This window comes from Mangifera indica, chromosome 20 (assembly GCF_011075055.1).
Source record: "Mangifera indica cultivar Alphonso chromosome 20, CATAS_Mindica_2.1, whole genome shotgun sequence".
NCBI classification, from domain to species: Eukaryota; Viridiplantae; Streptophyta; class Magnoliopsida; order Sapindales; family Anacardiaceae; genus Mangifera; species Mangifera indica.
This window is the reverse complement of record NC_058156.1, coordinates 8123095-8134318: the sequence shown is the minus strand read 5'-3', so window position 1 is coordinate 8134318 and position 11224 is coordinate 8123095. Positions and strand designations below refer to the sequence as shown.

The 11224-nt window shown below is 32.6% G+C and overlaps 1 protein-coding gene across 1 annotated transcript; it reads left to right on the top strand.

The window, feature by feature from the left end:
* The first annotated feature begins 216 nt into the window (after positions 1-216).
* On the top strand, positions 217-9263 carry LOC123204279 (protein HAPLESS 2). Its single transcript, XM_044620888.1, has 18 exons — positions 217-535; positions 924-1070; positions 1159-1247; positions 2212-2251; positions 2689-2746; positions 2859-2919; positions 3475-3553; positions 4361-4495; positions 4968-5162; positions 5594-5674; positions 5757-5857; positions 6121-6238; positions 7134-7166; positions 7257-7350; positions 7460-7548; positions 7932-8044; positions 8383-8483; positions 8723-9263. The coding sequence occupies exons 1-18, from the start codon at positions 332-334 to the stop codon at positions 9124-9126; spliced, it is 2142 nt and encodes a 713-aa protein (XP_044476823.1). The 5' UTR covers positions 217-331; the 3' UTR covers positions 9127-9263.
* Positions 9264-11224: the final 1961 nt, after the last annotated feature.

Genomic DNA, 11224 nt, shown 5'->3' with positions numbered 1-11224 from the left:
AAAATATTATTATTTTTTTGTAAATTAATCTATTTATACAATTTAAATATATCAAAATATTTCAAAAAAAAATTCTATTTAATCCTAAGAACTAAATAATAATAATAATAATAATTATTATTATTATTTAAAATGCTTAAATAAAATAATAAATCCAACAACATAGCTCCTTGGCTTGTGCCATTTCCTGACTAACAAGGCCACGCACGAATTCAAGACTTGAAAATCAATAACCGTTAGAGACGGTTTTTAAACCGCTTCTACACCCGCCAAATGCTTCCCTTTTTCATTTACTATAGTTTCAGCAGCACAACACAATCAATCACCAACAATGAGAGACCACATAGAAATCCCTAAATTTATTCAAATTTCATGTGTTTTCTTCTGCTTTCTTAATCTTTTGTGTCCAGAAGGAGTTTTTGCACTTCAAATTCTGTCGAAATCAAAGCTTGAAAAATGTGAAAAGCGTTCGCAATCAGATGATCTCAATTGCACCACCAAGATTGTCCTTAACATGGCAGTTCCTAGCGGCTCGGTAACTTCTTTCACCTTCTTTTTCTTTCCACAATTTTTTACAGTTCATTTTTTGGCTGTGATTATGTTTAGTGTTGGATTAATTTGATTTATCATTTTATTTTTGGTTTAAAACAGTTTGCTTATCCATTTGAACCGATAATTAACTTTCAATTTTTTAAATTTTGTAAAATTCTGCAAACTGAAGAACGATGCTTGATTGATTATTATAAATTTAAACTGAAATTATTGTGTTAATGAATTGATATTTTTGAGTGTTATGATGTCCGTGAGATAGTGGACTTGAAGTACAATTTATTGAGAGAAGCGTTCCGCAAGGTTTTTATTTTTATCTTTTTAAATGAAACGGAAGTTTGTTTTCTGCTACTTTGCGCTGTTTTTGTTTTTAGAGTGGAGGAGAAGCCTCCATTGTAGCTGAAATCGTGGAGGTGGAAGAGGAGAATTCGACTCAACAGATGCGAACACTGAGAATACCACCTGTTTTGACAGTCAACAAATCTGCTGCATATGCACTCTATGAGCTTACATATATACGAGTAAGCTCTATGTAATCCTTAAATAGCTTTAAGTATCTGAAGTTTATTTTGAGTTACTACGGAAGGATTTACTTCCTTTGAATTGAAGGATGTTCCCTACAAACCCCAAGAGTTCTATGTAAAAACTCGAAAATGTCAGCCAGATGCTGGAGCAAATGTTGTCCACATGTGTGAGAGGTAACATCTTTACGTTAACTTTTTTTTAGAAACATGATGAAACAATGAGTCAAACAAAGACAATAATAGCTTCTTTTTTATCCTTTCCCATTCTAATTATTCAACTATGATCCTTTGTATTTAAATATGTATGTAAGACTACCGTTAGCCCCTTTTTTTCCTTATGACGGGAATATAATAAGTTGATGAATTAGTTTTTCCTATTTTTTCTTTAGCACATTAGTTTTGTTCTTGAAATCCTGCTCCCCATTCAATGGAGTATTACAGCTCAATCAGTAGTTCAGCGACTATTAGTTTGAAAGTGAGAAACCTGCATTCTTTGCATATTGATTTTGTTAATTAAAGCCACCAAATATCCCCCTTAATAATGAACGTGCCTATGAGTTGTGCTTTCACAGGGAATTAATGGAATTTCTTTTATATAATTATGTCATCAGCCTTTTTTTAATCTTTTTAAACTGCTGATATAGGCCACTAAAATAGATATTAAGTTTGATCAAATTGATAAATATATATAACAGACAGTCAGGGACTCTACAAAAGATGTTGGCTTTCACCTATTTTCACTCAATATGAAACATTCAGGATATCATATGAAAGGGTTTGCTTTGACATTAAAAATAGGTAATTCCATTCCTGTGACTTTGTCTCTTTTACTTTTACATGTGTAGAAAGGAATATTCAAGAAACCTGGTAAAACTTTCTATATTATTGTCAGTTTAGTTAATCCTATTGTAGCAAGTGATGCATTGGATAACATTTGATATAAGAGTGGCTACTGCAGTTTGGGCAGCCAATACTTTGTTTCATTTCCTCTTCTTTCTTTTATTTGTTTTGTTTTTCTTTTTCGATTTTAAGTTGGTTTTTCCCTGGTATAAATCATAACAACTTGAGAGAACAGATTACGAATTCTTTATAACTATAGTGAGTCTGACGTAGTGGTTTCTATTTAACCATTTTGAAGGTTGCGAGATGAGAATGGTCACATTATTGAGCATAGTCAGGTTGCAATTCTTACTTTTAATATCTTATTACCTTTTCTAATTATCCTAGTTTGGTCTTTTCTAGTTCTATAGTACCTATGAAGTTATGATTTGAAAGTTATTATTATTTTTAACTGAAAATTAGCTTGTTGTAGTGGGTTAAGATTTTCTTAAAAATTAACCAAAAAAATTGAATTTAATATTATACGGCTTTTGGTTTTGGAAAAGATTAATGGCGATCCTCACAATTGTTTATCATAATTATATTAGCCCTTTTTGTTTTATTCTTAAGGTATTAATGCAATTAGGTTGCTTTCTTGCTTTGTCTTTGTATGGTCATCAAGTAGTTAGCACTTTATGAAGTATATAACACATTTAAGCTTCTACTTCTTGTCTATGAAACATATTTTTTGATTAACTTATCATTTATTCTTTTCTCAATGTTTCTATCTGTACAGCCAATTTGTTGTCCTTGTGGACCTAGGAGGCGAGTACCGTCCTCATGCGGAACTGTCTGTATGTGCTTGAGTGTTCAGCATTTTCATATTTTTAATGCAAGATTCAGCTTAAGATTCCTCATGATAAGTAAGTTTCCAAGAGATTGATTTTTTTTACTTCTTTTAATTAGTGAACAAGGTGTTGAAAGGAAAGGCTAATACTGCACACTGTCTCCGATTTCCAGGTGATTGGTATGGGCTTGGTTACATTTTTTTTTTTCTGAACATATTTTTGTAATGAAATTTGTATGAGGACATGTTATGTAGAATTCTTCTGATTGGCAGCTTATATGGATTTAAGATCGATTTTTTGGTGACACGATTTTGCCTACAGTTTTCAAACTCATCTTAGATGGTTAGTTGACAAAGCTTTGTTATATCTATAACATGGGCTTCATTGGACACTAAAGAGTCTAATTTTTGAAGCACACTTAGCAAAAGAAGATATATATAACTGCTAACATATCCTCCAAAGAGAAAGATTAACTAAATTGTAAAAACCTGGAATCTAAGATTTTGATTCCTGGAGAGTTTGGACGTATTTTGCTCTAGGGTGAGTGTAGGTTCCAGCTTATACGTCATGCACATATCTGCTTTACCATGAGACTTTAGAGGTTAACAATACAAATAATTTCTTTTATCACAGCTTTTTTTCCCTAGTTAATTGTTGTTTATTTTAATTTTCACTCCCTAAGTTTGCAAAGCTTAGATATTTATGCCATAAAATTATTAATCATGTGCATCCAGGTTCCATGTTTTTGCCATTGGGCAGCGATCAATAGGATTTTCTGTTCAAATTGAGGTGAAGACTGGGTCTAAATCGTCGGTATGTTATTTTTTGCACTCCTTTTATCTAGTTATATTAAGAACTGTACTTCATTTACATCACTATCTTCTGCCTTGATTATGCTATAGTTCCATGCTTGCTTATGGAAGCAGGGCATTCTTAATTTGTCTGTTCATTGCAAATGCTTCCTGTGGACTGTAATGTTTATTATTGATGTGATTTAAATCAATGAGGCTTGTAACATGTGTTCAAGTAACTTATCTCCTGAACAGGTTGTATATATCTGACGGTAGAGATATTTTTGGCCTTCTTTTGTTTGTTGCTTTAAAAATGGTTAATCTTAGATCTATTTGGAGTGGAAGTGGATTCTTCTAAGAGTAGATGCATTTAAATAAGGTCTTTACTTTTCATTTTTCCCTCACTCCATAGGAAGTGTTTCTATTAAAGAATGAATAATTTGAATAGCTAGCGACCTATTAGTTCTTAGCTCTATTCTGATGTCAATTTGCAAATTGATCTCAACATGCTCTATCATTTTATTAACATTAGGATATTATTTATTCAAAAAAAAAAATTAAGTGAAATTTTGAAAATGCAGTTTATCTTACTTGCCTTCAAGTAGAGGTTGTCATCTAATTCTTTAACCATCTAATTTATTCTTGACTTCAATAGTTTGAAGATTTTATATCAATACAAGGCTTACAATATGTTCGATTGTGCAATTCCATTGGAGTGGAATCATGATTGGGTTGAATTATTTCCCATTTTTTAATTGTATCTTCCATTAATTAAATAGCCATGGAAAATTCAGTTATTAAGAACTTTGGGCAATGTTCTTGTTAGCAGGAAGTGATTGTGAGTCCTTCAAATAGAACAGCAATGTCCAAGGACAATTTTTTAAGGGTTAATCTCATTGGAGATTTCGTTGGATACACAAATATCCCGTCATATGAGGAGTTCTACCTTGTTATTCCAAGGCAGGTATGCTAGCATAATTTATATAATTTTGAATGCAGTGCCCCATCAAGAAGCAAAAATCTGGCTACATCAATTTTTATTTTATCAAGATTTTTTGTTGGTTACTATGCAATTACAGTGAGATGAAACTTGTACAGGCATCTCAATTAAATTTAGTACAAGCCAAAAGTCTAAATTTATTTTGTCTAGAACTACATGTTTGATTTGGAGTTCATGATAGCAGTTGTACGATTATGTACAGCTTTCATTATATACTATATGAGAAAATACTATCTTACACTTGCAAATAGAGGTGTAACTCTATTCTGTCATCAAGGAATGTCTAACAAGGATGTGTAAAATATAGTGAAGGTTATTTCCATTCTCCAATATGTCTCCTAATAATATGTTCACCAAATAGTTTGCAGGAGTGTCATGAATCAGTATTTGCTTATTCTGCTATAATTTTGAGAGCTAATCCTTTCTTTTTTGGAAGGATCACCCTGGTCAACCCCAAGACTTAGGGAGGAACTTTTCAATGTGGATGTTGCTTGAGAGAACGAGGTTTACTTTAGATGGCTTTGATTGTGACAAAATTGGTGTCAGTTATGAGGCTTTCAAAGCGCAGCCAAGTTTCTGCTCTTCACCATTTTGGTCTTGCTTGCACAACCAATTGTGGAACTACCGGGAAGTTAGTATACAAAACTGAAAAGTAGTACCTTTCTTTTACTGATTCTTTTTCTGTTTTTTTTTCATTTTCTTCTCCATAAGTCCTTTTAGCGATTGAAGCAAATATTGTTTATGTGCCGTAGTAGTGTTTTTTGTTACTACTTGTTTCTCTTCTTTTCTTTACCTTTTTTAAGGCTGCTAACCATGATATGTGTTTCTTCATATATTTCCACAATTTTGTTTCTTTTGTATTTTGATTTAGGATCTAAATAACATTTATTCTTTGATTAAAGTGGAAACTTCTTTTCACAATTGTTGGAAGACAACATTTTAGTAGAATGTAACCACTTAGCCTTTGACTAATTATTTGTTTATAATGTTCTTGTAGACTTTCAGTTCTTTTAAATTACAAAGAAAAAACTTTTGCTGTTTCTGAATTTGTCCTTCTGACAGGCTGATCGAAATCGCATGGATAGGAATCAGCCTCCATTATATATGGTGGAAGGAAGGCATGAAAGGATAAACCAACATCCAGTTATGATCCTGAAATTGCACATTTTGGAATTAGAAGGATACCTACTATATACCGTAATTAATTGTTTTGACTTGGGTGCAGAATGCAGGGTCTCATTCATTTTCTATTGGAGTCACTGAAGTTCTTAATACAAATATCTTGTTAGAACTTAGTGCTGACGATATAGAATATGTGTACCAAAGGTTCATATTAACCCCCCATGTTAAATTACTACTATTTACTTGAGTTTTAGTGATGAGCTCTTCACCAGAGATTGATCTACAATGCTTATTCATTCTTTTTTCAGTGATAAGGTGCTATAACTTTGTTTTAACTATGTGAAGCAGATAACAGTTGTTTATGTCTTCCATTTACAAGTTCTGATGATGGTTGTTTGCATATGTGCTTTAAAATCATATGTTGTACAGTGTCTTCTAAATTCTTAAGATTTCCATTCATTTTGTAGGAGTCCAGGAAAAATAATAACCATCACTATTCCATCCTTTGAAGCCCTTACTCAATTTGGAATTGCTACAATCACAACTCAGAATACTGGCGACGTGGAAGCATCATATAGCTTAACAGTTATGCTATCAAATTTTTCCTTGGTATTTTCTATCATATTGCTAGTTGTTTGCTGAATTGTGTTTTGCAACTGATTTATTTGAAATTTACATGTGGTTTCAACTACAACAAGGGGATAATTGAAGACTTCGGTTGCCGAAACATTGAAGAAAGATAACTGAACCATCAATGAAACAATTGATACGAATAATCTCCACTGAATTGTGCAAGATTCGAATACTAGATGAATGCAATGACTCTTATTTTTGGGGTTAAAACACCCTTTAAATACGCCATAAAAATGGCAAAAATGAAAAAGATAAAACAATTAAAACAAAACTTTAAAACTAAAAAGTTTCAAAAACATCTAAAACTCTATAGTCTCTATGGAACGACCATTCGTCTCTGCAAGATAGTTGTTCTAAGCTTGATTTTTGGTCGTTTAGTTAGGATCGACCCTATTTGTCATCCCATTATTCATTCCACCATATAGTGTGCTTTTAGAACGACCAAAACTGTTTTGGAATGACCTTTGAATGTCCCATTTTGATGTGTAACGACTAAAGGTGCTTCTAAAACAATCTATGAAACAACCTCATTCTAGTCTATGACATCTAGGACACCCGTTTCTGTCTTGTGAAACACTCGTTCCACTATTCTTGTATCAACTTCTATCTACGAAAGAAAGTTTCAAAAATCCTGAGCTCTTTGTTTTCTGTATTTATTCATGAGTGCTTATGCCTTTCAGTAGAGTATCCCTGTAACTCATACGAAACATAGCCAATGAACTTGAAGGTAAATTGAAAAATACAGTTTGGCAATCTGTGTAGTTGTATTGTACCTATGGTTTCAGATTAATAGTTGCTGGAGCATTTTATATTACTCTTATCTGTGATGAAACATTTGATCTTGCAGTTCGATTGCTCAAAAGGAATCACCCTTATGGAGGTATCTTGTCAGAACATTTCAGTAAATGTGCCTGATATCATAAAAAGCCTTTAGGAAAGATACCATCATTTACAGCTATTGTGCTTGCAGGAACAGTACTTCATAATGACACCTAAACAAACCTCAAATCGATCATTCAAACTCTATCCAACAAATGATCAAGCAGCAAAATATACATGTTCAGGTAACCTGAAACTTGGCCCTTAGGCATATATCTGGTTTGGGGGCAAGTTATATCAGATTGTAGATTGAATTTCAAATCTTACTGAAAGAATATCTATATTTGAATGCAGCTATATTAAAGGATTCCGATTTCAGTGAAGTTGATAGAGCTGAGTGCCAATTTAGCACCATGGCTACTGTCCTTGATAATGGTTCACAGGTTAGGGAAGTTCTCAAAATTATGACTTTTCGAATAGGCTTCTCTTGAGGTGCTTATACTGATAAATATTTTTTGTGAAGGAACCATTCACTTGTCAAAATTAAAACAGTTGGACGAAGTTTGTTTACACTTCGGATGAAAATATTAAGAATTGCATTAGGTGTAGAAATTCTAGAAGTTCCAAATTTATGCATATGAAGTTATGGAGGACGTAATGTTGATATAATGCAGGCATCATTAACTGCATAACTGTTGAGCATTTAAGGACGTAATGTGCATATCATGAACTTTGGCAATTTTCTGTTATGAAATAACCAAACATGTTGACAAGCTGATTGATTATATGTGGTCGAATGATTCTATTTAGCTATAATTTATTGCAGACTCCTTTTGAACCTCCAGAGACCAGTATAACTGGATTCTTTGAGTCCATTACAAGCATCGGTAAGAATCTTTGGGCAGGTTTCATTGAATTCATCACTGGAAAAACGTGCAGGTATGCTTTCTTGAATGGACTATTAGTATATACTAGTTTAAGGTTATATTCATAAAGACTGGGATAATTTATTTAATCTGAATATCTTAACTTCTATTGCTTCCAATCTCCGCAATTAGATAATTTTAAAGAGGTAAATCAGGTGAATTGGGTTTGTCATATTGAATTTGTCTTATAATATCTCCAAGAACAGAACGCAGGAAGACAGTAGCCTATACTCCTTCTCATCTCTCTCTTGTGAGCATTGAGAAAGAATTTCATTGAGATGAACATAGGCACTTATACTAGAATTTCATGTAAAGATGTTAATTCTTTTTCTTATTAATTTTTTAATGCAGAAGGAAATGTGCTGGTTTCTTCGATTTCAGCTGCCATATACAGTATATATGCATGAGTTGGATAGTTATGTTTGGTCTAGTATTGGCTATTTTTCCAACAGGTAATTGTTACTTTATTATTCAATAGTCGATACTCTTTCATAAAACAATATAACTATATGACCTATTTTGAGTACACAAATGAGTACATACTTGATTTGTGTCATCATGTAATTGGATGATTTTGAATTAAAGATAAACTAATACCCAATCACACGATGACATACATAAATGCATACCTATTTGTATACTCAAAGTGGGTAGTATTGCTTACATAATAGCATGTACTTTTGAGTTGCAGTGCTTGTGCTTCTGTGGCTTTTACACCAGAAAGGACTGTTTGATCCAATTTATGACTGGTGGGAAGACAATTCTTGGACTGAAAATCAGAGAATCAGGGATTCAAGGAGACACAATATTGATTTTGACCATCCTCACATGCATGTTAAAAAACATCGCAGGCATGAGGGCAGGCACCACAAGCATGATGCACATCATAGGCGTAGTAGTATGCACCATGATCACAAACATGACCAGTTGGAAAGGAACAGTGACTATTATTATTATCTTCATCATGTTCACAAAGATAAGCATAAACATGGGCACCGTAAGAAATCAAGCATCATGCAGGAAGCACGCTATGACAGAAGGGAGAATGACCATATCAGGCACCATAGACACAGGAAGGAAAGAGATTCTTACTGAGGACAATAAAAGATCAGCAGCATACGTTGAGAAAGAGAGGCAAAAGGACTTGAGCATAAGCTAACTATACAGTATGCGCAGAGAATAATGAAACTGAAACTTGGATTATCTGTTATGTCAAACCTGCATTATTATTATTATTATTATTATTATTATTATTATTATTTATTCATAATTTCATTCTGCTTTCTGTCTTCTTCATTGGGGTGGAGGGTTGAAGGAAGTATTTCATATACAGGCAGGATGAGAGCAGAACGTTTACAATAATTGTTACAAGTAAAGTTCATTGTAATGTCAAGAGTCTGTTATAGTATTGAACACTGTAGATGCCTGATAAAGTGAAAGCACATAACTGTCAATAGTCATAGCTGTCAGAAATATAATACATATAAGGTACCCCATTTAACCAAAGTTGGCTTTATGCAGTAAGGTGTTGAAATGGTTGAATGGTTTCTTTAAGAGGATGACACAGATTGCTGAACTGTTTAGAATGGATTTGGGAAGGTCTCCTTTAAGGGGTACACACAGCAATGATAGCTCAGTATCTCTTTGAAATTTTAAAACAAAATGTTCTTGTGATTTTTTTTTTTTTTATAACTGTTGGGCAAATAAACTCAAGACATAGTAATCGAACTTATAACCACTGTATTAGATAAATCAAAGTTTTTCAAACATAGTAAACACTCGAACTAGACTTTTATATTGAAAGTTCTAATGTTTTTATTATTGTTATTAACTAATATCCTGGACCTGGAGAATTCTCATGTCTGGCTAGAGAACCAAGAGCTTTGATAAATAAATAGCACAGATTCTCTTGTGGGAACCCCCATGGCTAAGGTTATTTTTCTTATCTATACAGTGGAGACACAGGGACAAGAAGGTTCGATATCATCTTTATTATGCAAAAATGAAAATGATTGGGTTAATTTTGGTTTTTGCAATAGTGGTAGTAAGACTAGTTGAATCAATGCGAGAGTATGAATCGAGGCTAAGAAGAGAGAATTGCGCACAAAGTTGTGTGTTTTTTTATAACTAGGACTCCATATGCATTTGTTTAACAAGATTACCCAATTCACAGTTTTTAAATTCACAACTATTATAATAAGTAAGTTAAAGTTTTATCAACGAGACAAAGACTCAAATCTAGACTTTCATTTAAAAAGTTTTAATACTTAACTAATTTTGTTAATCCTTAAAGTTAAATACAAAGTTCTGTTGTGAATTGACTGAGTTATTAAATTGTAATTTTACAACAATTTGCAGAAATTGACATGAATAATGAAATTCTAAGGACTTGAATTAAAATAGATACTCATTAATTAATGTCAATAGAAATTATAACATGTGGCCGCGTAAAATAGTTTTGACAAGTTTCATTCATGCTTCTATAATCAAGTATGTTCATGTTAATGAGTCAATCTTTGCACGACACTTAGAAGTATTAGGAAGTTCAGTTTTGGAGAGAAAAAAAAGTGATTTATATTCCCACCCAGTTTTGGCTATAAAACCATTTTTAATCTACTCAATGGATTAATCACATCTTTTAAATACATCCTAACTTTATTAACAAAAAATAATTTTGATATGGTATCAAAAAACTAAATTATCATATTAGCCTCAATTATTTCTCTTTTCAAATGTGTCATGTTATTCCAAATTAACAATTTTTTAAATATCTTTTTGTATGTAATATTTTCACTTTCACCCTCTTCTTCTTTGGTATCTATAGTTATCTTCTTATGTCAAGCCTTTGACCAAGATTGATAAGGGTCTTGCCATTGAATACAACTTCTACAGTGGTGTCAAGCCTTGGCTCGAATCGAGACTCAAAATTGCTTTTGGAGATAAGGGAGGTTATGCGTTGGACTATGACTATAAAGCCTAAACCCTGAATATGGTGAACTCAAACTTAAGTCTAAGTATAGTTAAAAATTTGAGTCTGAATATTGGCATATACTTGATTTCAAATTTGGGTATGATAAGAAACCCATATGTGAATCTGGATATGGTTGGAAACTTGAATTTGAGTTTGGGAATAATGGGAAATTCGATTATGATCTCGGTATGAGAGAAAACAAGAATATAAATTCAGTATGAT

What these genes read in the sequence shown, in the direction of transcription:
- LOC123204279 (XM_044620888.1), top strand. Translation starts at nt 332, where the DNA reads ATGAGAGACCACATAGAAATCCCTAAATTTATTCAAATTTCATGTGTT. An exon ending in GTTGTCCACATGTGTGAGAG is followed by an intron (nt 1,248 to 2,211) that starts GTAACATCTTTA and finishes ACCATTTTGAAG; the next exon opens with GTTGCGAGATGAGAATGGTC. An exon ending in AAAGGATAAACCAACATCCA is followed by an intron (nt 5,675 to 5,756) that starts GTTATGATCCTG and finishes ACTTGGGTGCAG; the next exon opens with AATGCAGGGTCTCATTCATT.